General features: G+C 42.7%; 1 protein-coding gene across 1 annotated transcript in view; it reads left to right on the plus strand.

Moving 5' to 3' along the window:
- The first annotated feature begins 3630 nt into the window (after positions 1-3630).
- The window catches only part of KCNH1 (potassium voltage-gated channel subfamily H member 1), a 436627-nt gene continuing 413093 nt past the window's right edge, over positions 3631-27164 (plus strand). The window contains exon 1 of the mRNA XM_024133828.2: positions 3631-3758. Within this exon, the coding sequence (XP_023989596.1) occupies positions 3680-3758 (79 nt within the window). The 5' untranslated portion in view covers positions 3631-3679. The remainder of the gene's footprint in view (positions 3759-27164) is intronic.

Here is a 27164-nt window from a genome sequence, read left to right on the forward strand (position 1 = left end):
TTTTGTAGGTCCTTTTCTTCTCTTGTGTTTCTCACTTAGAGAAGTTCCTTTAGCGTTTGTTGTAGAGCTGGTTTGGTGGTGCTGAATTCTCTTAGCTTTTGCTTGTCTGTAAAGCTTTTGATTTCTCCATTGAATCTGAATGAGATCCTTCTGGGGTAGAGTAATCTTGGTTGTTGGTTCTTCCCTTTCCTCACTTTAAATATGTTGTGCCACTCCCTTCTGGCTTGTAGAATTGTTGTGCTTTGAGATTTTTCTGTCCTCTCCTGGACTCTTTTCCCAGCCAGTCTGTAGAGCTCTATCTCCATGCTCTCTCTGTAGCGTTATGCCTTCATCATTATGAACTCATTTTGTGAAGTCACAAATTACACCATGGCTTAATTATATTTATGAGAACAATGATTGATAAAGTTCATCTGTGCTTCAGGGAGCTTGCCATCTATTGTATGATACAGACATAATCATGTGTTATAATTGAGGGGTAACCACAATACTGAGGGTATAGGAGAGGAGGACCACTGAGACACTGGCTACAGACATTGGTGTAAAATTTTAGAAGTTTTCATTTCATACTCTGTATTGCTCTTGGTAGAAGTTCTAGACAGATATAACCCAATTTCTGCAGGGAGGGACAGAGGCAGTTTAATTGGAACTCTGGTCCCAGGTATTTAAAGTTGTCCCTTTGAATGAAAAGTGCTTGTTATGTGAAAATACAGAGGCTCTTTGCCAAGGCACAATGGTGTATTGTGAATCTATTACAAAGGTGTTACCAATTTTGACCAATTTGTAAGATTAAAGTTTGTTCTAGCTGAGTTTCCTACATTATAGTGCTAGATCTCAGACAGAACTTTTAAGCCAAGCAGCTCCTGGAATTGAATACAGAGTAGGGACCAGAAGGTGGGAACTAAGAGGTAAGAAGCATAGTATATGGTACTGTCAAGCCAGCCCCAACAAAGATGGTATGTTTCCCAACAAGGAGCTACTGTATAGCACAGGGAACTCTGCTCAATGTTATGTGGCAGCCTGGATGGGAGGGGAGTCTGGGGGAAAATGGATACATGTATATGTATGGCTGAGTCGCTTTGCTGTGCACCTGAAACTATCACAACAATGTTAATCGGCTATACTCCAATATAAAATAAAAAGTTAAAAAAAAAAGATGTGTTTACTGAACACGTGCAACCTAGGCCTACAAATATCAAAGAGAACCTGGACAGGGCAGAACATGGCTTTATTCCCACAGTGAGATAGTGTTGAGGGTAGGCCAAGGGAATGGGGGAACAGAGGATGTGCTTTTGTAGATGCTGTGAGATATCCTCACACTGAGTAGTGATGGTGGTTAAAGATTGCTGACTTTTTAAGTGTTAAGTCTTTTAATCTCTTTGAGTGTGCCACTAAAAATTATAGCATTCAAAATGGTGCCAATACACACACACACACACACACACACAGAGCACGTGGAGAGCCACTGGAGTAGCACATCTGAAATTAAAATGGAAGATATCTCCTTGTTTCTTTTTCTTATCAGGTAGCATACCAAGGCTTTAACATCTCTCACCTCAAATGAATATAATCTGTTTCCTTTATACTCGAGCCCTGAAACATGAGAGCTCATTAAAATCTGAGAAATTTTATTAACTCTCTCTGATAGCTCCCCCCCATTCTTTTCTTTATCTTCATTTCACAAGCAGGATTATGAAGTTGCTTGATAGGTTTTTAATATCGTCATGAAAAGTCTTCCCTTGGGCACGTTTGTGCAGTAGATAACATAGCCTTAAGAACCTTATTCAAATGAATGTATTCGAATGAAGTGGGCAGACACCACTGAACCAACTCAGCATCAATACATTTCAAAGGTCTCATGGACACTGTTATCTCATTTGTAATAGAACAAAGAACCACTAGACGGAGCTAGGGTTTAAGAAATCACAGCTCTGAGCTGGTGACAGCTGTGCCTGGTAGAATGTTATCTTATGGAAGAAGTGTATCATTACTGATTTCAAAGCCCATGCAAGCCTTCCTAACTCTGCAAACAGCCGTCATTTGTTTATTTTGTGTCTCCACAAGATGAGACACAGGGTGATGTCTGTAATGGCCCAATTTATTTAGTCACTCTAATGATGACGTCTGACCTTGGTGTAGTACTTCACAATGTAGAGTGTTGTCCCCTACGTAATTACGTTTGATCTTCACAGCAACTCTGAGAGATTGCTGGGCAAGAATTAGTTCCTCTGTTTTGGAGATGAATAAACTGAGATGGTATCTGCAATACATTAGGATGCGTCAGGATGGTTAACCCAGACAACTGCGGTTCCTCAGTCTTTTTCCTCTTACATTCTTGTGTGGACTGTTGGTTGCCCCAGCCTGGAACTAACTAGAATACTAGCAACTCATTCTTTTTGTGGGGCATTTCTTTAGTCTCTGATCACACACCCTCTGGGGACACATAGTGAAAAGACAGATAAAGCCTATGTGCAGGTAGAAATCTCCCAAAACTGTTGAACAAACTTGTCTGAGCTCCTTCCCAGAAACCTTGGGTTAATGTGATTCTTCTAACAGGTGGCAGATGTGAAGACCAGCACATCATCCTAAGCAGGGTGGCCCATCCATCAAGCCAAGGCTGAGCTTTTTAATTGATATCAAATGTCTGGGGAAGCTGCCCCCCCATTCCCAACCCCCCCAGCATTTGCCCTCAGAGAGAAGCCCCCCTGTTTATATGTTTGTCAGACACACTGTTCCTGTGTCCTAACGTCACACACTGATCATAACAGGTTGTGCTTCAGCCAAAAAATAAAAACCAAAAAACTTTCTGTATATATACATGTATTTTCTTGGTCTTTTCGTAAAATATTCTCTGGATAAGAGTGGAAATCAAGTCAGTCAGCAAACAAACTCGTCAAACGTCTGGAGCCTGCATTTTTGCCTTTGGTTATCTTTAAAAACAAACCAAGACAGCTCTTCTGGAGCTCAGCCAGTCACTCTGCAAGTCTGACGGCTTACAGTGCTTCATTAATTAGTGGTCAAACACTGGCTTCAGAATCCAGGTGGGGCAACTTTCACAACTGAGGCTAAGAAGTCCTAGGGGCCAGCAGGAAGGTGTTCTAAGAGGCTCAGAGGTCCCAAGGGCTCCGGCCTGAAACGGAGCAAACGAGGAGAGGTACAGCATCATGCTCCCCCTCGACTCCGTGCGACCTCGTCGGGAATTAACCCACTAAGACAGCTGTTCCTCTATCCTCCTCTCCATCCAGCCCAAGACGCGTCCTGAACACGTTTCCCGGATGTGCCCAGAGGGTGGCGCTGCCCGCCCAGCCTTGGCCCGCCGCTGCGTTCGGCTTCCCAGCCGCTGCGGGAGCGACCCGCTAGGTCTCCCGCAGGCCGGCGGGGGGCACGCGCCCGGTAGGGGGCGCCGCGGGCCCGGGCGCGGCGGCTCCCTCCGCCCACCCGGAGGCGGCTGCGGCGAGGCGAGCCCCGCGCGAGTGCAGTGCGAGGCGGGCCGCGGGGAGGGAGGCGCGAAGAGGGCGCTAGGGCTGCAGCCGGTGGGAGCCGCCGCCCCTGCCCGGCCGGGTCCCAGTGGGGCGCATGGGGCGCTTCGAGCCGGAATCGCTCGCGGGCCCCGCGCCCAGCTTGCTGCTGTCCTGAGAAGCCGCGCCGGGACGCCCCCAGACCCCGAGCTGCCGGGAGGATGACCATGGCCGGTGGCAGGAAGGGACTGGTGGCCCCGCAAAACACGTTTCTGGAGAATATTGTCCGGCGGTCCAATGGTAAGAGATGCATTCGGATTTGTTACCGCTGCTTTTTATCTGTGCCTTTATTGCAGACGCCTCCCGCCGCTCGGCGCCAGCAGATGCAGCAGAACCCCGGGGCTCTGCTGGGAGCCGCGGCGCGGGCGCTGGGGGCTGCCTCCCGGGGGCTAGGAGAGGTGGGCAGGGCGGGGTCTGATGGGCCCCCATCCCAAGAGGAGAGCTCTTCTGGGGTCGCCTTTTGGGCCTTTCTCGCGCCTTCTCGGTCTCATCTTCAGGGAGTGTGACAGTTGATGAGCAAAGTACTGGGAAAAGTGATGGGAAGCTGGTCTCAGCAGGAACGGCAGCGCGTTCCCCCATCGGTACTGCCCGCCCCTCCACTTAGGCTCTCTGGGTTCTCTGGCCGCTCCCCACGGCGCCGCCTCTACCGGGAGAGAGCCCCAGTAGAGACCCGCAACTCCGAGTCCCGGCCCCCGAGGGATGGGAGGATGCGGCTGCTTCCACCTTCCATCCAGGCAGCTGAAAAGTACGAATGTAGGGACGTGGGAACCTAGGGACGGGCTGCAGGCTTCCCGATTCCACCTCCTCAGCCACCCAACCCTTCGAGGTTAAGTGAAGTCTCCTGAGGGGCAGAGTTTCCTGGACTCAGGTGGAAAGTGGAGGGGCACAAGTGCAGAGCTGGCCAAGTGGTCACAGGTACAAACCTGTCGTCGTTCGTCTCTTCCAAACCACAGCAGTGTTTTATGTCTATAATTCTTGCTCCCCTATACATTCCCAAACTCACCAAACCTGTAAATGTATCTATTACTCAGTAGAGCAGTGCTCCCAGATCCTCTCTTTCCCAGCGGCATTAAGACGGCATGAAGCGGTGGGAGGCGAGAGTCCTAGGAGCAGAGATGGAATGGAAACATTTCAAAAGCCTTTAGTACCCACAGCAAAGCTTCCCGGCTAAAGCACTTACAGAGCAAACAGGAGCCCAGCAGTTGGAAGGTGCAATGCACACCCGTCATCAAAGGGCTAAAATGAAAGAGGACAAGCCTAGAGATGCTCTTTACAGGCTCCTGGACCACTCTCGTTCCAGAGACAGATGACATTCTATTAGGAGGAGGTGAAGAGCCAGCTCAGGAAATGGGCTTTAAAAATGTGTAAATATCACCATTACGGAGCCTTAAGGAGCTTGTGTTAAAACTATGCGCTTCTATTGGGATTTAGTTAGGGATTCAGGGGAAGGGCATGAAAGTGACTTATGCTACTAGGAAATACTCTTTAATTTAAAAAGTGATTTAAGTTTATCTTATAATAAAAAACTTAGCAACTAGGATAGCAAATCGTCATGTATTATTCAAGTACTTAAATAAAATGATCATTTATCGTGTGACTCTTGAAAAATTTTGGGTCAATCACCTTTCCTTTCAAGGACTTCCTCACTCAAACTAAGGTGGCTTTTAGAACAAGGTCACAGCCATTACCTGGGGAGGGAAGGGGATGATAATTACTACATGAACAGCCACAATGAACCCTTCTGCCATGAAAAAGCTGGAGGTGTTCATGGCTTTTTAAGTAAAATCACCATCTAAGAGTTAATTTGCTGTGATTGCTTTGTTATTGGCCTGTTGCGGGAGATGAAGAGAGTCTTGCTATTTGGGGATCCCATTGCTAGTGACATAAACTTTCTCAGAAATATCAATGACAATTCCATTTTTTGGTGAAGAGGCGGTGTTCTTTAAGTTAGAGGTGAAACTGCGTCTAACATTTACCTTATTCTGTTTTTGGGTGGAGAGAGCAGCAAGAGAATCTTAAACGTAGCAATCACAAGGTTCCTTAGGCTTCCTGGAGGAATTTAAGAATCCTGGAGCTAATACCACAATAAAATAATAAAAACCATGAATTCTGGAGCTGACACAATTACAAAAAATCCTGGAGCTGAGAAGGCAGAATACCTTCTAGTTTAGTTGATCTTCTTGGACACCCCCCTTCCCCCCACTGTAAGCAGGCATAGACTGTCAATAGAATAAGTGCCTGACAGCATTGTTAGCACTGGCCTTTTAATTTCAGCACCAATTCCAACAACTTGACTCTGATTAACCAACCAACCAAACAACATCAACAACAAAACCAAAACATCTTGGGAGGAGAGGTGGATGAACATTTAAAATGATCTGTTATTTCAGAAAGATTGTGATCTTGAAATGTGGGATTTAAGTTTTTAGTGACCCCTTTCATTGGATTTCCTGAACCCAAAGAGAAAAAACAATCTGGACTCTTGGAAATATCACAGTATCTATAAGCATTATGTTATTTTACTGTGATGGAAAAAAATCTATTTAAAAATATTGATTGTCTCCTAAAATCCACCAGCCCCTTTTTTGGGGGGGCATTAAAGTATTTAAATAGCATTTTACCTTAAAATAGCAATACTTTATTTATTATCTTTGTTGGAATATAATTGCTTTACAGTGGTGTGTTAGTTTCTGCTTTATAACAAAGTGAATCAGCTATACATATACATATATCCCTATATCCCCTCCCTCTTGCGTCTCCCTCCCACCCTCTCTATCCCACCCCTCTACGTGGTCACAAAGTGCTATGCGGCTGCTTCCCACTAGCTACCTATTTTACATTTGGTAGTGTATATATGTTCATGCCACTCTCTCTCTTCGTCCCAGTTTACCCTTCCCCCTTCTCATGTCCTCAAATCCATTCTCTACGTCTTCATCTTTATTCCTGTCCTGCCCCTAGGTTCTTCAGAACCACTTTTTTTTTTTTTTAGATTCCACACTACAAATAACTCAATTTCGTTTCTTTTTATGGCTGAGTAATATTCCATTGTATATGTGTGCCACGTCTTCTTTATGCATTCATCTGTCAATGGACACTTAGGTTGCTTCCATGTCCTGGCTATTGTAAATAGAGCAAAATTGCAATACTTTCTGATCATTTTATTAGATATTTTCTCCTAGTGACCCTATGCAGTATTATTGTTCCTCTTTTACAGATCAAAACACTGAGTCCCAAGAATATTAAGTGACTTATTGAAAGTGGCAGGCAGACAGTGCATGAGGCAGTTCTTTAGAGGGGATCGATCATTCATCCTTCTTGTAGCATCATTGTTTCTCCAGCCATTATGACTTAGCCTGTGGAACTGTTTTTATCATCCTTAAAAAAATCTCTCATTATATGCTAATGGGTAATAGAACTGGCTTTGTTCTGGGGCATTTGAATATCTGGTGTCTGGGAAATCATCAAACTGTCGGCTGAGACAGATCTTAGGTGCTCTGTCATCTGCCTTTCCTTCTCTATCATTGTATAAATGAAGAAATGAAAGCAAGTACACTTTCTCAAATACTTAAGGGCAGAACTGATGAGACCCTAAGCCCCTTGACCCCAGCGTCATGTTCCTTATGGTACACCATGAAACGACCTTCCTTGTATTACCATTATTTTCTCTAGAGGAGCACAGTTTCCCAGTGGAGATTAAATAAAATGTTATAACAACAGGAACAGCATCCATTTTGGCTAACAGCCATGCCACCACATCCAAACAGAATAATAGGGCAAAGGAGAAGCTAATTGTTTCAAGGAAGGGCAGTATTTTCACCTTTGTCAATGGTTTAGTTGGAGCCATAGGGAGGATAACGGCACTTATCTGTGTGCCCGTTGTAAAGTATTAAGTTACTTTTCATGGACTATCCCTTTGATCCTCATAAGCCAGCAAAGGAGATGCAGTGTCTCCATTTTGGATTTCAGGAACTAAGAATCCTCAGGTTAAGTAATTTACCTACACCTGGTTAGTAAGAGGCAGAGTTAGAAAAAGGCAGAGGCAGCTCAGGGAGTAGTCAGCAGTTGTTACTGGTCTGTTCATTCAACAAAGATTTATTGAGCATGTTTATTGGACACTGGGGATGTAGTGGAAAACAAGAAATCCTCCTTACCCTTAGTAAGTTACATTCTATTGAATCTTGGTCCAAGGATCCTGCCCCTATTCCACAATGTTTCCTGGCTGCAACTCTTATTTAAACCTGACATTGTATTTTTAAAAAAGTTTAAAAGATTACTGGTCTTGGTGGGACTAAAATCTAGTTTAACTTTCTTTGATATATTCTGAAACCATTTGAAGGTGAGATTTGATAATTATCTGGTTTTTTTTTTTTTCTTTGCATAGTTGTAAGTAATCAGCAGGAATAATTAGCACCCTAGATGGGGTTTGATTTTGCTTATGATCATTTCAGATCCTTCTGTTGACTTTATGGCCACATAGGCAAAGCCAGCCTGTTTCTCTTCATATTCATGGTTGGAAAGTGTTATTCCAGAATATTTTTTGATGGTTGCTTAAATCTGTAGGCACTTACTGTCAGAATGCTCACTGAAGCAAATAGATCTGTCTTAGGAAGGCTGGCAGGCCTCAGTGCCAGGAAACTACAAAAATATTACCCTAAATGGTCCCATTCTAGGCAGAACATATGTTTTAGTGTTCGGAAACCTATATCAAACAATCGTAGGTGCCAGTTAAGAACCCATGCATGTTAGCAGGAGTGAAGCACAACACATTTTGGCACAGATTTATGTACATGTATAATTTACAGATTGCTAAATCAGCTGTGTTTTTGTAACAGTTAAGTTGGTTCAGGTTGTTGATGTTAAGTAGTTAGCAAACAGGGTGAGAGCCATGGGTAATGTTGTGTCTCAGAGAGGGGCTGAGCTGTGGGAATATTTATAAAACAGAACCCTGGTTAAAATCCATTGTTACGCTGAATGGGCAGTGGGTGATAATCTGGATTACTACCAGTTCAACAGAACTTGTTTTTTTCTTGTAATATGTTCTAAGATAACCTTCAACCCCAGCTCGGCTGTCTTGTCTCTGGAAGAGTCACAGGTTTAATCTATCGACTGACATTGGCTGGGGGATTGAGAGGATGAAGGCTTGTGATTTAACGTAAGGCAACAAGGTTTCTAAACTCCACGATTTTTATAAAATCCATATATTTTAATAATCTATCATGAAAGAATAGATGTATTTGAGGAATTGTGGTAAATGGAATCTTTGGCTTCGTTCTTTCCAACACCAGCTCTGCATTTATGATTGGGCTTCCTTTGGCAGTGGTTTCTTCAGCATTACCTTGAAGCTCCTCAGTTCATCCCTTCCTCTTTATTTTCTGTTAGATAGTTAATGGCTTGTAAATGAACATTTAAAACATACTTTAGTTATTTATTCAAAGCAGCCCTTTTTGTAAAGTGAGTATCTGCCTTATACATTCAGGGTATTTGGAGCATGGTTGTGGTTATTGCTGTTTTTTCCTCTTTAAGTGGTTACACCTATAACTGGTGAGAAAGAGAAAGAGAATCACAGAATCTTAGGTCTGAAGGGACATACTTTACAATTCCTTTTCCAGTGTTTGAATCTTCTGCAGAGCATCCTTCCCAGTGGCTATCCAGCCCATGCTTGGAGAGCTTCAGTGATGGGACATTCACTTTTCTTTCTTAAGCAACTGTCATTGCGAACCGGTTTCTTCCCCTCCCTTCCCTCCTTCCCTTCCTCCTTCTTTCTTTTTATCGTCATTGTCTGGTCTCACCAAAATCTGCCCTCTTACAGAAACCGCTCAATTCCAAGTCTGCCCTGTGGAACAAAACCTAGCCCACTCCTCTTTCCACCTGAAAACCATCTTTTCGGTAGTTTATAACAGTTATCTTGTCTCCATCCCTCTCCCTTTTTTTTTTTTTTTTTTGTGGTATGCGGGCCTCCCTCTGTTGTGGCCTCTCCCGTTGCGGAGCACAGGCTCCGGACGCGCAGGCTCAGCGGCCATGGCTTACGGGCCCAGCCACCCCGCGGCATGTGGGATCCCCCCGGACCGGGGTGCGAACCCGGTTCCCCTGCATCGGCAGGCGGACGCGCAACCACTGCGCCACCAGGGAAGCCCTCTCTCCCTTGTTTTTATACAACCTTTTTTATTGTTTAATACCATAATAAAAAAGCACATAAAATAATTTTGTGCAGCTTAACACATTTGTATAAAGTAAATACTGTGCTGTCGCCACGTAAGTGACATCTTGCCAACCCGGTTCCCCTGCATCGGCAGGCGGACGCGCAACCACTGCGCCACCAGGGAAGCCCTCTCTCCCTTGTTTTTATACAACCTTTTTTATTGTTTAATACCATAATAAAAAAGCACATAAAATAATTTTGTGCAGCTTAACACATTTGTATAAAGTAAATACTGTCCTGTCGCCACGTGACATCTTGCCAGCTCTGCAGAATCCCTGGGACCCTTCCTGTTCCCAACTCCGTTACTCCCCATAGGGAGACATCTCCTGAGTTTATGGTGATCATAATTTCCTCATAATTTTTCCCCGTATTTTTACCACCTTGTTTTGCATTCCTGGACACTACAGTTTATTTTTGTCTGTTTTTGAGCTTTATATGTGTGGGACCATACAGCATGGATCCTTTGTCAGTTGGAGATTCATTCCTGTCGTTGCAAGTACCATCATCGGCTCATTTTCACTGTATAGTACTTTATGGTATGACCATACCACACATTGTATTTATCCATTCTGCTGTTGATGGTCACGTGTTGCTTTGTAAACTGGCCCCCTTACAGGGATGGCAAGGAGAGACGGAAGAAAGAGGCAGACCACTCCAGATTGGTAGGTGGCAGGTTTAATAAGCAAGGGAACTTACGTACCAGGCATGTCATGGGCACCGCAAGACGAGTAGACCTCTGCACCCACCTGCCAAAACTTAAAGTTTAAATAGAGGCCTTCACTGGGTTAAGTCACGTATTCAGTCTAGATGGTCTCAACAACACCTTCCTCTCTCCTTGGAACCGCTCCTACTGTGGGCAGAGCGTACATTCCAAGGACAGGGGAGGGGGTGAGGAGTCTCTGACTGCCTGGGTCCGGTTCAAGGGTCAACTAGCGGTCACGCCCTCTCGCTGACCTCCTCCAACAACGTGTGAGTTGTTACCAGATTTTTGCTATTACTGATGCTACAAATATTCTTGCACATGTCTTTTGGGCATATATTGGGTGTGTACTCCCACTAGCAGCGTACGAGACTTTTCATCATTCCACAACATACCCTTGCCAACACTTGCTATTTTCTCCGTAATAATGGCATTGCCCAAACAATCTAGTAACCAGTAAAACAGGGTCACTTAGGGTGATGTTAGTAGTGAGCACATGATCAGAATGAAATGAAAACAGAACTTGCCCTTGTCCTTTGGGAGGCTTCACTATCTACTGTATATTTAAATGTTATTACAGTGTGAATTCCCTCACCCGAAAGGTAAATGATATGAAAGACTCGCACAGTTAGAACTGTGTGCAAAGGACACATGCAGGTGTGTGGGTGTGTGTGTGTGTTTGGGAGACTCATTTTCTTAAATTGAGAAGCCTTGCGGACATATTATGTAAGAATTGTGAGCTGAAAGTGAGAAGGGACTAGGAGGTGAATGACATGTTTATCTTAGTGAAAGAAATAAAACGACTGAAGGAGGGGTGCCGATTTCATGGAGGAATCAAAAAATCAAGACAAATTAAAATGAAAAGCCAAGACTAGCTTATGGTTCGGTTTCATAGACGTGGCAGACCTCCTTTGTGCCACATACTGTGCTAGAGACTGGGACTCGCAAAAGTGAGTGAGGTGTTTGTGAAGCTGGGGCTCATCGAGGAGTGCGTGATGATCAACGTGCATTGCAAACTTGCCAAAAATTTTAGCGATGCTATGCCAATTCAATACTCACCACACATTTTTTTTCCGTTGTAAACATCTCACCCCAAATTATTCTGAGATTTTATATCTATCTATTTTTTTGTGAGATTGGCTGTGGGATAACCAGATCCCTTACGTTAACTTAAAGGGGAAGATTGCAGGATGTGTGAAGCTTTGTTTTGATGTGGTGGAAGTTTTCTCAAAAACCTCTCACTCCTCTGGGATGTCCCATTGCGCTGTCTTCTTTGGCACGAGGTTTGGGGTTGCTTACCCATTGCTGTGCGTTTCCAGCCTATCTTAGATGCTGGAATTTGTTTGACGCTCCCGCTGTTCTCTGTGCAAGTGCAGCCTTGCTGAACAGATTGCAGTTTGGCCAACTTCCGTGTCTCCCTCAGTTCTCCTGGTCTCAGCTCTAACAGTCATGTGTGTCTGTTAAGGACAAAACTACTTAGCTCTTCTGATGGGATGTTAGAGAATAATGCCAATTATCAGAATCGGTTTGCTTACTCATCCTAAGATTGTTCATTCTGTCAATTAAAATGACAACTCTTTTGATTAGTCCTAGGTTGCATAAAACTGATGTTCTGAAATTAACGGAGTCAATCCTGTAATTATTAATGTTAACAATTAATCGAGAGTGCCTCAAGGCTCTCATTTCTCATAGCTTCTTAAAGGGTCTATGATGACATCAGGTGCTTCTATAAAGAAGAGGGATGGCCTCTTGTTACTTCCTTCTCCCCTTAAAGCAATGATGTAGGCACCCGCCACCAGCATTCTCAGAGGGCTGGAGTCAGTATTTGAAAGATGATACTATTTTGGTAAATTTTACCAATATTTATCACCTGCTTAACTTAGGTTTCTCTTAAGAGTGAATTTGGAAAGCATATTTTAGAGTAGAGCTTTATAACTATGGCAAAGAAAATGAAGTTGAGGGATAAAACTATATTTATTTCATCTACGTGGGTTTCTAAGTTTACATTTTCTTTACTTTTGTTTCCTCTCAGCATTATTGGGACCAAATTGATTAGCGTTCCATGCTGCAATCTTTAAGGTTGTTCTTTGAGTGTCTACAAGGGCCAGTGCACTGCTTCTCTTCTCTTCTCTTCTGTGACCTGTTCTGTATCCTGGGAGGCTGACCACACGGCTTATGTCAATAAGCTCCCTTGCTTCCTGGCTGGCTTCACACCACCTTGAGATGGGGAAGGAGGGGTGGGAGTTTGTAGTATTTCTTCTCCTCGGTTCCTCTCTGCAAGGTCATCATTGGAGCCTATCTGTTTTACCTTGATTAAAGGTTACATCTGCAGCTTGCTCTCTTTGGGTTTGGGTAAACCTCAAAATTTGCAACTGTTACTAACCCTGGGGGACCTGCTGTCCCTGAAGTTTTCCTCCATGGTGTGCTGGGGCAGGTGCAGCCGGCTGGTCCTTCCTCTGAAGATCTGGTTATGCCCATCTTTTCCCTATTCCTGGTTCAGGGACTTCATCTTGATAGCTTGAACTCTGCCATGTGGGAGTATTTACACCTCAGAAATTGGCAAATGGTATAAATCAGGGCTTTTTCTCCCCCAGAGAGTTATACTAGTTGTAAGCACCAGTTATAATTATGGGTTAAAACCATGACCTTGCACAGATTAAACAGCCTTTCTCACATGTGCGCCTGGCAGTGTGCCAAAGGTTTGACATGTGTCATCTCCTCTAATCTCACTATGACGCTGTGCTGTGGGCACTGTCACTATTCCCTCTGCAGAAACTCAGGTTTAATAAAGAGATTAAGTAAATTGCCTTGGGTTAATTTCTAGTGGTAGAATCTCTAGCAGCTTGTTAGGAATGCAAGTTGGGCCGTACCTTATATCTAGTGAATCAGAAACTTGGGGGATGGGGCCCAGTGACCTGGGTTTTACTCAGTCCTCCAGGCAATTCTGGTGGATGTCGCGGTGGCAGGACCACTGCTTCCGAGCCAACCCCATTCGTCTCTTTGCTTGAGAGGTAACTACGTGGCCGCCAGGGTGTATGGATGGAGGAGGGCGTGTGTTCGAGGGTGAGTGGACTTTTTCTCTATAGACTTTCAACTGGTTTCCCAGTTTTTGCTCACATCCCATTCCTGCCTCAGGTAGTAGCTACTAGCATTTCAAGGTCCTGAGTCTCATCAGCCCCCTCCTCGTCCGGATCCCTTTGGAATTTTAAAATCGTGGCTTCTTCTGCTGCACATCATCCTCCATCTACTTTTCATCTTCCAGAAACTGAGCTCTTGCCTGCTGGTGACTGTTCTCTTGTTGTGTGTATATCTCTTGGATTTCTCAGCTATCATTCAAGAATGAGGAGGTAAATGCATGTGTCCAGTCTGCCATTTTGAAACAATAATTGGTAGCGTTAAAAGACGAAGGAGGTCCTAAATTCCAGTCATTCTCGTTCTGTCAGGTAAAATTCGCCTTGATACTTTTCCCACCTGGTTAGACCATCCAGATCTTGTCCTCCTGCCCAACTTCATTCACTGTGCCACCTTTCTCTGTTATTCTTGTCAAATGATAAAACTAAAGCAATTTAGTAACGACTTTGATGTCCTTTATTTAAGGGAAAACAATCCATGGACTGGGGGAGTGCAAGGCCTTACCAGCCGTCGAACACTCTTCCCGAGGGATCTGGGGCAGGAGCGGGTTTTATAGAGCATTAGGAGAGGCATCTCAGACCCAGGGCACGTTTGCCTGGGAGGTTGGGGATTTCCTTAGAAGGCTAGCTGGTCCTGCTTTCTAGGGTAAGGTGAGCCAGCTCAAGCTGCGTTGGAGGATTGTGACCAGTGTTAGGTTTCCTTGACAGTGAGTTGTTTCCCATAAGTGCAGGCTGACTTAGGTTGAGATCTGTGATGTGGGCCATTAGGGTGGCCTCTGTTTCGTGGGTCCTGATACAGGAATTAACTTTGTCATTCTCTCCCCGAGCTTCACAATGCCTGCCTCTCACTTGTCTCTAGCAGTGCCTTCTCTTTGAATGTTCTGGTTTTCTTCTCTCTCTGTATCTCCCTCTGGGTCTCAGTCTCTCCTGTACCGTCTCCGAGGGTCTTGAGCTCTCTCCTCACTCACTCTCTGGGTCTTGCTGTGGGTCTCTTGCTCTGCAGTGTCCTCTTCAGCTCTGCCTCATCCTCTGTTGCCCCCACCCCCACCCCCGGCTCCATGCCTCTCCGTCCCCTCCCCTCTTCTCTCCTTTCCTCATCTCTGTGTCTTCCTTTTCGTCTCTGCCCATTGCTGCTTGCCCTGCCGCTGATTCTCTCTGTTGCTGCCATCTGTCTCTATCAGTCTCTGTCTGTCATCTCTCTCCATCTGTCACTGTTGCTGTCCGTCTTTGTCTGTAGTCTCTGCCTCCATCTCTGCCCCTCTCTTGTCTGTCCAGTTCTCCCCTCATGTTGCCTCAGTCTCTGCTCTTTTGTGTATCTGTCCGAGGTTCCCATTTCTCTTCCAAGATGGCCTTTCTCCACCTACTCACCAGCATTGCGCCTGGTCAGCTCTGCTGACTTCTGAGCTTCAGGGTTTAGTTTTTGTTCTGGAGAGAGAATCTGATTGGCCCAGCACTGACTGTGGGTTGTTTGGCCAGTTGTCCACTCCTGGTCTACTCTGCTGTGTCTGGGTCCTGGATGGGGGAACAGGATGTGGAGTTATGTGATATACAGATAAAGCTAGGCAGGGAGGTTGGGTAGAGCTTTCCAGTGGACAGAAGTGTCCCCTGCACTCCTGTAATTCCTGGGACAAAGTAGATACTCAAATATTTGTTGCATTAAACTAAGCTGCTCTGAGATTCCTTCCATCCACCCTGATGCTATACCCTGTCCTCACTGAGCCATTTGCCATGAAAGTGTTAAAATAACACAGGAGGTAAATGTAAAACTAACTTTAAAAAATCTTTTCCTAGTACCATTCAATATTTTTATGTTGCTTACTTTAAGCCACTTGTTTTTTAGTTCTGGAAATGAAATTTTTGTGTTATTCAGTGATGGTCTAGGAGTTTTGTTTAAAGTGCATATAATATGTACAGATGTGTGTTAAGAAATTATTATGGCTATAAAAATGAGAATAAAACACCTGGTTGACTAATGTTTTGCACCACTTTTAGCACTTGATCACACAAATAAATGTTTCTTAGCAGTAATTCAACATATCATTGACCTCTTACTTATTAAGTAAAGTACCATTGAGTAATGAAAAAGTCTGTGTTTCTAACACTATTTCATGTATATTCTCATTCCCTTCCATTCTGCTTGTGAAACAAATTCATCTGTTTTATTGTTTTAAAATCCTTTAATTTGATGCTGAATGAAGATGGAAGTCAGGCTTTTGAAACCACGTACTTAGGGGTAACTACCCAGTCAATGAAGTGTTTGAATTTGTTTTTGAAATTGAAATGTCTCTCCCTATTGCAATTTACTACTTAATCAAAATGTATTTCTGTAGGATATTAAAATCAGAGACAAAGCAAACAACTATTAAATCTCTTGGGAGTTCAGTTTGTCTAGCGCAAAGATTGGGCCCTTGACAATTTGGAAGAGTCATTTTCATGGAATTTTATTGTTGAAAAGCCACAATAGAGCCACAAAATGACCTTTGCTGATATTAAGATTTTAGATGTACCATACTGACTTCGCTTCTTCTCATCCCATCCTCCCAAATATTACCAAATCTTTTGATCTGTCTTTTTTGTTTTAAAATTTTATTGATTCATTCATTTAGCAACCACATTCCATGCGTGTGTGACTGAGGCCCTTGGCAGTGAAATATTAGTGTTTCTTAATTAGAGGCAGGGCCAGGACTTCTAACTCGCAATCCCATTCTCTTTTCACTGCATGCGTTTTACATGAAAGAATGAAAGCATTAATTGGAAAGCACTTTGGTGTCATTGGGGTCCATTGTCGTCCTCTGCCCTCTCATACTTTTGTTGTTTAGAAGGAGTGAGCCTGTAAGTGAAGGGTGAGGTGATCTAAGCCACTAATTACCACGGGCCAAAGTCCCCGCCATAATGGCACTTGAGGTGCGATGGAAAGACCCATCCCCATCTGCCTCCCCCACCCACCATATGTCAACACCTTCAACATTAGGGATTCTGGGCATCAGGTTAGGCATTATTCTGTCCCTAGTGTCCTGTCTTAAAATTCAAACCTTCTGAGAGAGGTGATACTTTAAATCACTAACAGCTAACTCTGAATTTGTTTATAAGACAATGTTTTTCCACGATGGGAGAAATAAGTTGATCTAAGTGACAGAAAGCTCAGAAAAGAGAGAAAAGTACAAAAAGAGGAGACGAAGTATCCCAAACTTAATCTGCTTCACAATCTTGCTTAAGCCAGATCTTCACTATATTGTAAAAATTGTTGACATATAACATACAAGTGGCAAAATCCTCTAGTAACTGTAGATAAAAGATGACTAGTGCCCAAAGAGAATCTAAAGACCAGTTGTCATTTCTAATTGAGTCCAGAATTTTTTTGGCTACTAATATTTCAGAAACAATCCAGGGGAGATTGCAATTCGTGTGAGTTAATAATAAAGATAATGATGATGTCGATGACAATGGTAACATCACGTATGCCGGGTACTGTTCTAAGTGCGTTCATTCATTCATTCATTCATTCAACAAACACTCACTCAGTACTACTTTCTATGTGTAAGGCACTGTTCTAGATGTTAGGCATTCAGTGGTGAAAGGAAAAAAAAAAAGGCACTCTCCCTCATGAAGCTTGCATTCTACCGGGGAGGCAGATAATAAGCAAACAAGTAGATGTATAACATGTCAGATGGTGTAAAGTGCTTGGAGAAAGTAAGGGAAAAGGAAACAGGTGTTGTCAGGTGGAGTTTTTTTTTTTAATTAGTCGATTCATTGGATAGCTATAGGAAAGGGACTAACAATTGGCAAATATGCTGAGTCCTACATTTGGTTAGGTGTTTTTTGTTGTTATAAAAATTAATTTCTGGTATGGATTTTATTTAGGTTCAGGTAAATAAAATCATTGTTTCCTGGTCTTTGTCTAGTGCTTATATACATACCTCTTGTCCTCATCATTTATCTCAATCAGTCTTCTGTTGTTCTAAAAGAAAAAAAAATATATTTTTACTCAAACCTGCTTTCTGTAAAAGCGCTGATATCCTTAGTAAATCTATGACATTGAAAGTGTCAAGAAGTTGTGTTCTCTTCTAAGAAAAATATCCCGAGTTATTAGAAGCATATTGTGAAATATTTACTGTAGCCCTCTAAATAATCGGTGTTGGCAGGGAACTATAAAGTTGTGTGAACGGCTCGCCGAATGTAGCTTTTATCTGTGTAATTGCCCAAACTGAGTCACTTTTCTAAGTCATTGCTTTAGTTACTTTCTCCTTTGTTATTTGTGGTAATTATGATGAAAAGCAATTTTCTAATAATTTCTTTTTAGAATATCTCTGTGTTATGCTTTATGGGCAAATGGTAGGTTTGGGATGATTTTGACACATCTGACTACCGCACTGTGGTTTGGCTCATACCCCATCCTCCAAAGAAACTTTACATGCTTGGGGGAGGGGAATCTTTCAAATGTTTAGAGAATGTTTGTTTTATCCTACTAACTGGAGGAAAACTGGTGTGTGGGCTGAGAACGGTTGAATTTAGGAAGCCTTACATTTAATTGTGCGCAGTCTGACAGCTAAAGACCCTCGGGGAGTAAAAAGGCATCAGAGGGAGACTGTAGAATCTGGTTAATTTGCATCAAAGGCTTGGAGCCAACAGGAACTTTCAGATGAGAGCCAATGAATAAATTATGTCTCCTTCCTCAGCAAGGGCAGCCAGGTTGAACCCCCATGTTTTACTGAACAATGTGGAAGAGACTTGATCAATTCAGCAAATATGAATTTGGAGGCAGGCTTAGTGCTTCAGATGGGCCACTGGCTGATTGGAAGTTACACATTCTACCTGAAAAACCTGTATATGTGTGTACACACACACACACACAAGATATGTATGTATATGTCAAGAGCATATATCTTACCTGAATTTTATTGATTCCAAAGACACATTTAGGCATTTTCTGTATGTATAAATGGACACACCAATATGTGATGTATTGCTACTGTAGAATCCCTTGACAATACAGTACATTTTTACATTAATACTGTATGTACATCACATCCTGTCTCCAAATCCAGACAATTCCACTGAGCAAAAGCCGGATACAACACGGTTCACCTGAAATGTGAGTATCACGTCCCACTGAGTCGAGTTTAGAAGGTGTTTCTGTTATTTTTAAAGTGACCCAGGCTCTACAGAGTCCAGCGTTTGGAGAAGTGATATTTCAAGGTGAGGGCTGGTTGATTACTCCACATGGGTGTGAAGCTTGCCCGGTTGCAGAGGTGTCTTCTTACTCGTTCTTTGTTATGAACCCAGTTACTTAGAGCATCAGACTTTATTCCTGCCAGAAGCATGGAGATCTTCTACTTTGCCCCCATTGAGACTCACAGAGCTGAAGTGACTAAAGACACAGCTCATCAGGGACAGCACTGCCACTAGGACCTAACTTGTCATTGTCCCCATTGTTACTTTTCACATGGTGCTCTGGGAACCTAGGGAATAGCTGGGGAATGGTGGATTAATAAGGTGGCTCTTACCCCTCATTATTCCACTGACTTTCTTTGTTGACTCGGTTCCTTGGTGCTTCTCCATGTCATCTCAGGGCCTTTTTCTCACTAGGTGGCCTCTGCTTGTAGAGTCTCCATATGGCCTCTCCACTAGCTGGACTTCTCACATGGCAGCTCAGGGCTCCCAAGAGTACGGAAGCAGAAGCTGCTGGACCTTAATGCTTATGGGATTGGAGTGACATCCCTTCTACTGCAGTCTGTTGATTGGAGCATATCACAGACCCACCTAGATTTAAGGGGACAAAAGAAAAGCGTGAATGCAGGGAGGAACAGTTTATCGGGGGCTACCAGTATAATCTCAACTGTTTATAGTGATGCTTTTTTTAAAATAAATTAATTTTATTTATTTATTTTTGGCTGCATTGGGTCTTCCTTGCTGAGCGCGGGGTCTCTCTAGTTGTGGTGAGCAGGGGCTACTCTTTGTTGCAGTGTGGGCTTCTCATTGTGGTGGCTTCTCTTGTTGCGGAGCACGGGCTCTAGGCGCGGGCTTCAGTAGTTGTGGCACGCGGGCTCAGTAGTTGTGGCTTGCGGGCTCTAGAGAGCAGGCTCAGTAGTTGTGGCGCATGGGCTTAGTTGCTCTGCGGCATGTGGGATCTTCCCAGACCAGGGCTCGAACCTGTCCCCTGCACTGGCAGGCGGATTCTTAACCACTGCGCCACCAGGGAAGTCCTATAGTGATGCTTTGACTGTACCAGCTACCATTGAGTCAAGGGCCTGAGACATATAAGGGGCTGGTCTTTCTTTTAAAACATTTTTTAAAAAAAGAAGAGAGAAAGTAAAAAGGTCTGACAAAACACTAGTAGTGTTCTAGAAGGGATTGTATTGTCTCTTTTTCTGTAGGTATTTTGTGAAGACTCTCACCAGTGTGATCCAGGAGGCAGAAGAGCAGATGCTCTCTCAGTACCCTTTGGGGTATTAGAGGTTTTCTCCTTGTTCATGTGTTAGAGCCCATTTTATCCTCATTGGAGACTGGCTGAAGGAGCCAGATGAAGGTCAAAATACAGCATCAGCTTTTTTTTACTGTTAAACTAGATGAGAGAACATAGCAATGCTATCTGTCTCCTTCCTCAAGCCTAGGCGTTGGCTTCTAGGCTGTGAGTTACTGACCTACTCCTAGCTCAAGAATCTGACAGCAGAGGGCTGGCAGGGCCTGTCACAAGTAGGTTCTGAGTGTCATAAGGAGACAAGTAGCTCAAGCCCTCCCTCTCTTCTCCCACCACACTGGGGCTCAGGCTAGTTGAGAGGCCAAAACACACAGAGTGGACACCTCTTGCTCTTTTTTTTTTTTTTTTTTTTTTTGCGGTATGCGGGCCTCTCACCATTGCGGCCTCTCCCATTGCGGAGCACAGGCTCCTGACGCGCAGGCTCAGCGACCATGGCTCACGGGCCCAGCCGCTCTGCGGCATGTGGGATCTTCCCGGACCGGGGCACGAACCCGTGTCCCCTGCATCGGCAGGCGGGCTCTCAACCACTGTGCCACCAGGGAAGCCCCCTCTTGCTCTTGATATGCCTACTGATAGCTTGATGACTACTTAGGGAGGTATAAGTGAGGGGGAGGGAGAAAGGGGTCGAAAGTATTCATTACAACATTTCTTTCTAGCGAAATGCCCAAGTGTGGAAGGATAAGTGTTGCCTTCATAAAAGCCCTTTACTAAAGTACAGCTTTATAGAGTTACTGTATTCTGCCTAACCTAGAGTCCCAGACTACTACCAAGGACTGTGAAGGTGTCTCAGAATTTGTGAGCTCTGGTTCTGATGATTCTGTTAAAGATTATTGCAGAACGTCATATAGTTAAGAACATTGGTTTTGGGACTTGTGATGGTTAATTTTATGCATCAACTTAACTGGGCCACGGGATGCCCAGATATTTGGTTAAACATTATTGTGGGTGTTTCTGTGAGGGTGTTTTTAGATGAGTTTAGCATTTAAATGAGTAGACTGAGGAAAGCAGATTGCTCTCCCTAATGTGGGTGGGCCTCATCCAATCAGTTGAAGGCCCGAATAGAACAAAAGTCTGACCCACTCCCGAATAAGAGGGAATTCCTCCTGCCTTACTGCTTTTGAGCTGGGACATTGGTGTTTTTTTTTTTTTTTTTCTTGCCTTTGGGTTTGAACTGAAACATTGGCTCTTCCTTGGTCTTGAGCCTGCCAGCTTTCAGACTGGAACTTATACCATCAGTTCTCTGGGTTCTCAGGCCTTCGGACTCGAACTGGAATTATTCTGCTGGCTCTCTAGGGTCTCCAACTTGCCAACTATAGACTTTGGGACTTGTCAGCCTCCACATGAACCAATTCCTTATAATAAATCTCTGTCTTTCTGCCTCTGTCTCTATATATATGTCTATATATATCTCCTATTGGTTCTGTTTCTCTGAGTAGCCTTGACTAATACAGTGTTAGATGTGAGACAGTACCTGCTCTATTAGATGTATGACATAGGAAAAGTTCCTTTGATTTTCTAAGCCGTCTTACAAGATCTATAAAAATGTGTTAATACTAGTACCTGCCCACCTGATAGATGAGTATTAATACATGTGGTCTTGGTGGTGATGATGCTATCTTCATAGATGAAGAATGTTAGATATCTTAACATTTCTCAGTGTAAAATCTTCAAATCTCTGAGATCCAGATCTGGCCAATTCTTTTTGTTTGTTTTTGAGTTTTTTTTTTTTTTGGCTGTGGCCTGTGACTTGTGGGATTTTAGTTCCCTGACCAGGGATTGAACCTGGGCCCTCAGCAGTGAGAGCGTGGAGTCCTAACCACTGGACCGCCAGGGAATTCCCCAGATCTAGCCAATTCTGATGCAGTCTTAGGAGATTACATTTTTTTTTTTTGATATTTTGTCCATGCAGTGGGTTACTTTCCCAATTGTTTTGCTTGGCTTCAAAATAAGTTTTCATTTACTGAGTTTGGAAATAGTAAATAATCTGAGTCATTTATGGTTGGATGTGGAATGCACATCTCTCCATTTGGCTAGAAGATCTGTGTCACTTCACTAGAGCCCTCTTAGTTGGCATTCGTAACCAGCAGGAATATAGCCAGCTGCCTGGAGGAATTAAGGAGCCTTGGCTCAACAAAGTTGCTGTCATGGAGTCCTTGCACCAGAATTTATGCCCTTTTTTCAGGAGATTCCCATTTTCTGAGCCTGTCTATTCTTATGACAGATACACTTCTGGAGGAATGATGGCAAATTGACTCAGACCCACCGAGCTCCACTTCTTTATTTTATTTAACAGATCTTATCTCTCCCTCACAAGCTCCCACCCCACTGACCAGCAAGGGGAAATTAGTTAGTGAGGGGACTCTGAACCTCCCAGTTAGTATCTCAAGCTCTTCCAGTTTAGGTAGTCTTTTGGGGCAACTCGGTTTGTGTTCAGATGCCGATTCTACCCACCCCATATGCTTCTCTCCACATGGTATGTGTGGTGGAGGCAGGCACTTGCGTCACCTCTGGGACCTCAGATCCCCAGATGCAAGGCCTTATTTTCCCCCACTATTTCTTTGGATCTCTGGCAATGGCCCCTGGTCTGCTGGTCGCTGGGTGACCAGTTGATCTGTGGGGTTCAAGTCTGCAGTTGGTGAACTTATGTTCCGTTCTTTGGATCGAACAGAACTTGGTGCTCTGCCCCAACTCAGCATATATGCTCTTTCTCTGTGTGTGTGTGTGTGTGTGTATATGTGTATATGTAACTTGACCTAATTGAGGCTCTCACTGGCCCTGATAGTTTCCTGAACCTCAAGTTGATCTTAGGCTTGGGCAGTTTGACATGCAGCATTTGTCTACATGGTCACCCCACTCCACTCTGATAACCATCTGCTTAGGCAACTACAGCAGCAGTGGGAAAGTTGGAACCTTCTGGATCCTTTCCAGACCCCATGGGAGCTGAGGGAGGCTCAGGAGTGCTGACAGGACCAGCACCTTTGAGTCACCAGTGTGGTGGTCTCTTCCACCCCTGAGTCTCAAATAGAGATCCAGACACAACATCTCCCCTCTCCTCCTCCTCTCCTGTCCTTCCTCCTCTTCTATCATTGTGTGGAAGGAGGACTGCTCTAGAAATAGGTTGGCACACTAAATTTTAAGAAGTAAGAGGTGATAGTTTACAAGAGAGAGAAGAGACGAAACATTGGAAAGGTAGACAGGAGAACCCAAGCATTTAGAGGAGCAACAATTCATTCCACCCACATCAGTATTTCCTGGGGGCATCATTGTATATTACAAGGAAGAATCATAGTATATGATGACAATAATGGTAATGGTAACTCATCAATTAAAGGTCTTATACTTAGCATTTTTATAAGAAGACATATAAATCTATTGTGTTGCAAAGATTTTCATAGAAATGGTCTGATCTTAGTACTTAGTGGAATAAGAAGGAGACTATGTAATATGATTAAAAGTATGGATTTTGAAGTCAGACCAGGTTCAAATCCCAACTGTACCCTGCTGTAACTATGTCCTTAGAGAGTTTTTTCATGAGTAAAATGATAAAGTCCATGACACTTCATTCAATAAAGTAATACCACCTCACAAAGATTGTTGTAAAGGTTAAAAAAAACCCACTTTGTATATGATAAAGTACTTAGTACAGAGCCTGGCACAGAGTAAATTTCAGTGAATGGTACCCATCCTCATCAATACCTGGAATATCACCTATGTAGAATCCCTTAGTTCTTGATGATATGTGATGTTATGGTATTTGTATGGGTAGCCCCCAATTTACAAATCCAGAGATTGTGCTCTGGAACATAATTTATAGGTTACTTATTTATATCTTATAAATTGAAGAGAATCCAGAATATGCCCTTTTCCAGCCAACCAGAGCAGGGTACACATGCGTGTGCTAGGGATGGGGTGGGGAATGGGGAAGAATTTCTAAATGCTTGGGTTCTCTGGTATTAGAAGGAAATGGGTTTGTGACTGGAACTAGAATTCTTTCCTTCATTCACTCTAAGTCCTTGCATAAAGAGGGAATTCTTTTGTTTTCTTGCAAGGCATATTGTTTAATTTATTTGTTTGTTTGTTCAATTGAAGAATAGTTAATTTACAATATTGTGTTAATTTCTGGTGTACAGCAAAGTGATTCAGTTATACATACATATATAAATATAATTTTTCATATTCTTTTCCATTATAGTTTATTACAGGATAGTTGGAATATAGTTCCCTGTGCTATACAGTAGGACCTTGTTTATGTACTTTATATATAGTAGTTTGTATCTGTTAATCCCAAACTCCTAATTTATCCCTCCCTCCCATCTTTTCCCTTTGGTTCCCATAAGTTTGTTTTCTATGTCTATGAGTCTGTTTCTGTTTTGTAAATAAGTTCATTTGTATCATATTTGAGATTCTACATATAAGTGATATCATATGATATTTGTCTTTTTCTGTCTGACTTACTTCACTTAGTATGATAATCTCTAGGTCCATCCATGTTGCTGCAATGGCATTATTTCATTCTTTTTTTTATAACTGAGTAATATTCCTCTGTGTGTGTGTGTGTGTGTGTGTGTGTATGTATACACCACATCTTCTTTATCCATTCATCTGTCAGTGGACACTTAGGTTGCTTCCATGTCTTGGCTATTGTAAATAGTGCTGCTGTGAACATTGAGGGGCATGTATATATCCAGAGAAAACTCTAATTCAAAAGAGGAAATTCTTAGCCCTTCTATCACATAGTGAGAAAGGAGTCTTGCTATTTGGAAGCTATAATTTCTTACTTGTGTTAGCAATGAAAGGAAACTCTTTTGGGATTTTATTCTATGATGAGAAATCCTCTAAGTGGATGATCAATAGGCTGATGATTCTATTTCTACTGCACTTCCTGTTCTTTGTTTCCTTTCTAAAGTCAAAGAAGATGCTAGTGGACTTGGTTTTTCCCAGATAAGGCTGTAATATGCACCCCAGGAACAGTGGCAATGCTTGAGGAACAATCAATACCTTTAAAAGATGACCAGAATACTTTTATGAGAAATTACAGTGATATCTGGAGCTTGAAATATATCCTGTTCTAATTTTTTTAGTAACTGAAAAATTTAATCAATAAGTTAATCTTTTCTGATTAAATCCATTAAAAATTAAGAATATTCTTATTTTTATCAAAGTAGTATATGTTCATGGTTAAAAATATCAAACTGAAAAGCTTATAAAGTAAAACAGTCATCCTTTGCCTTGTCCTTTCACCCATCCTGCTCACCAGAGGCCACATTTTCTAATTTTAGCTGTTTCTTCTTATAGTTTCTGCCAGGTCTCTAAATAACATGCTTTATAGCTATTTCCAGATTAATCAATTTTAGGTATTATCTGTTGACTTCTGTTAATTTATTTGAGCTTTTAGCTTACTTTTTCTACTTCCTACCCCTCCTCCTAATATAATTATATTACTCCCTTATTGGTTATCTTTGCAGCTTTAAGTGAAATATTTATACCTTTCTTTTTACTGTATCAGCTCTAGATACCATCTCATGATTGTTTTCTCTTCTCTCTCTAAGCTTATCATTTGTATTTTTGCAGTGTTAGAATTGATGTGGTTATTCAGATACTTAGTTAAATATTCCATGCTTTGACATGTTTTTTTTGACATCGTTATTAGAGTATAATTGCCTTACAATGTTGTGTTAGTTTCTGCTGTATAACAAAGTGAATCAGCTATACATATACATATATCACCATATACCTTCCCTCTTGCATCTCCCTCCCACCCTCCCTATCCCAACCCTGTAAGTGGTCACAAAGCACAGAGCTGATCTCCCTGTGCTATGCAGCTGCTTCCCACGCTATCTGTTTTTCATTTGGTAGTGTATATATGTCCATGCCACTCTCTCACTTCATCCCATCTTACCCTTCCCCCTCCCTGTGTCCTCAAGTCCATTCTCTACGTCTGTGTCTTTATTCCTGTCCTGCCCCTAGGTCCTTCAGAACCATTTTTTTTTTAGATTCCATATATATGTGTTAGCATGCAGTATTTGTTTTTCTCCTTCTGACTTACTTCGCTCTGTATGACAGACTCTAGGTCCATCCACCTCATGACAAATAACGCAATTTCATTTCTTTTTATGGCTGAGTAATATTCCATTGCTTATATGAGCTCCATCTTCTTTATCCATTCATCTGTCGATGGACACTTAGGTTGCTTCCATGTGCTGGCTATTGTAAATAGAGCTGCAGTGAACATTGTGGTACATGACTCTTTTTGAATTATGGTTTTCTCAGGGTATATGCCCAGTAGTGGGATTGCTGGGTCGTATGGTAGTTCTATTTTTAGTTTTTTAAGGAACCTCCATACTGTTCTCCATAGTGGCTGTATCAATTTACATTCCCACCAACAGTGCAAGAGGGTTCCCTTTTCTCCACACCCTCTCCAGCATTTATTGTTTGTAGATTTTTTGATGATGGCCATTCTGACTGATGTGAGGTAATACCTCATTGCAGTTTTGATGTGCATTTCTCTAATGATGAGTGATGTTGAGCATTCTTTCATGTGTTTGTTGGCTATCTGTATATCTTCTTTGGAGAAGTGTTCAATTAGGTCTTCTGCCCATTTTTGGATTGGGTTGTTTGTTGTTCTGATATTGAGCTGCATGAGCTGCTTGTAAATTTTGGAGATTAATCCTTTGTCAGTTGCTTCATTTAGAAATATTTTCTCCCATTCTGAGGGTTGTTTTTCCGTCTTGTTTATAGTTTCCTTTGCTATACAAAAGCTTTTAAGTTTCATTAGGTCCCATTTATTTATTTTTGCTTTTATTTCCATTTCTCTAGGAGGTGGGTCAAAAAGATCTTGCTGTGATTTATGTCATAGGGTGTCTGCCTATGTTTTACTCTGAGTTTCATAGTGTCTGGCCTTACATTTAGGTCTTTAATCCATTTTGAGTTTATTTTTGTGTATAGTGTTAGGGAGTGTTCTACTTTAATTCTTTTACATGTAGCTGTCCAGTTTTCCCAGCACCACTTATTGAAGAGACTGTCTTTTCTCCGTTGTATATTCGTGTCTCCTTTATCAAAAATAAGGTGACCCTATGTGCGTGGGTTTATCTCTGGGCTTTCTATCCTGTTCCATTGATCTATATTTCTGTTTTTGTAT

Source organism: Physeter macrocephalus, chromosome 4 (assembly GCF_002837175.3).
Source record: "Physeter macrocephalus isolate SW-GA chromosome 4, ASM283717v5, whole genome shotgun sequence".
NCBI lineage: Eukaryota > Metazoa > Chordata > Mammalia > Artiodactyla > Physeteridae > Physeter > Physeter macrocephalus.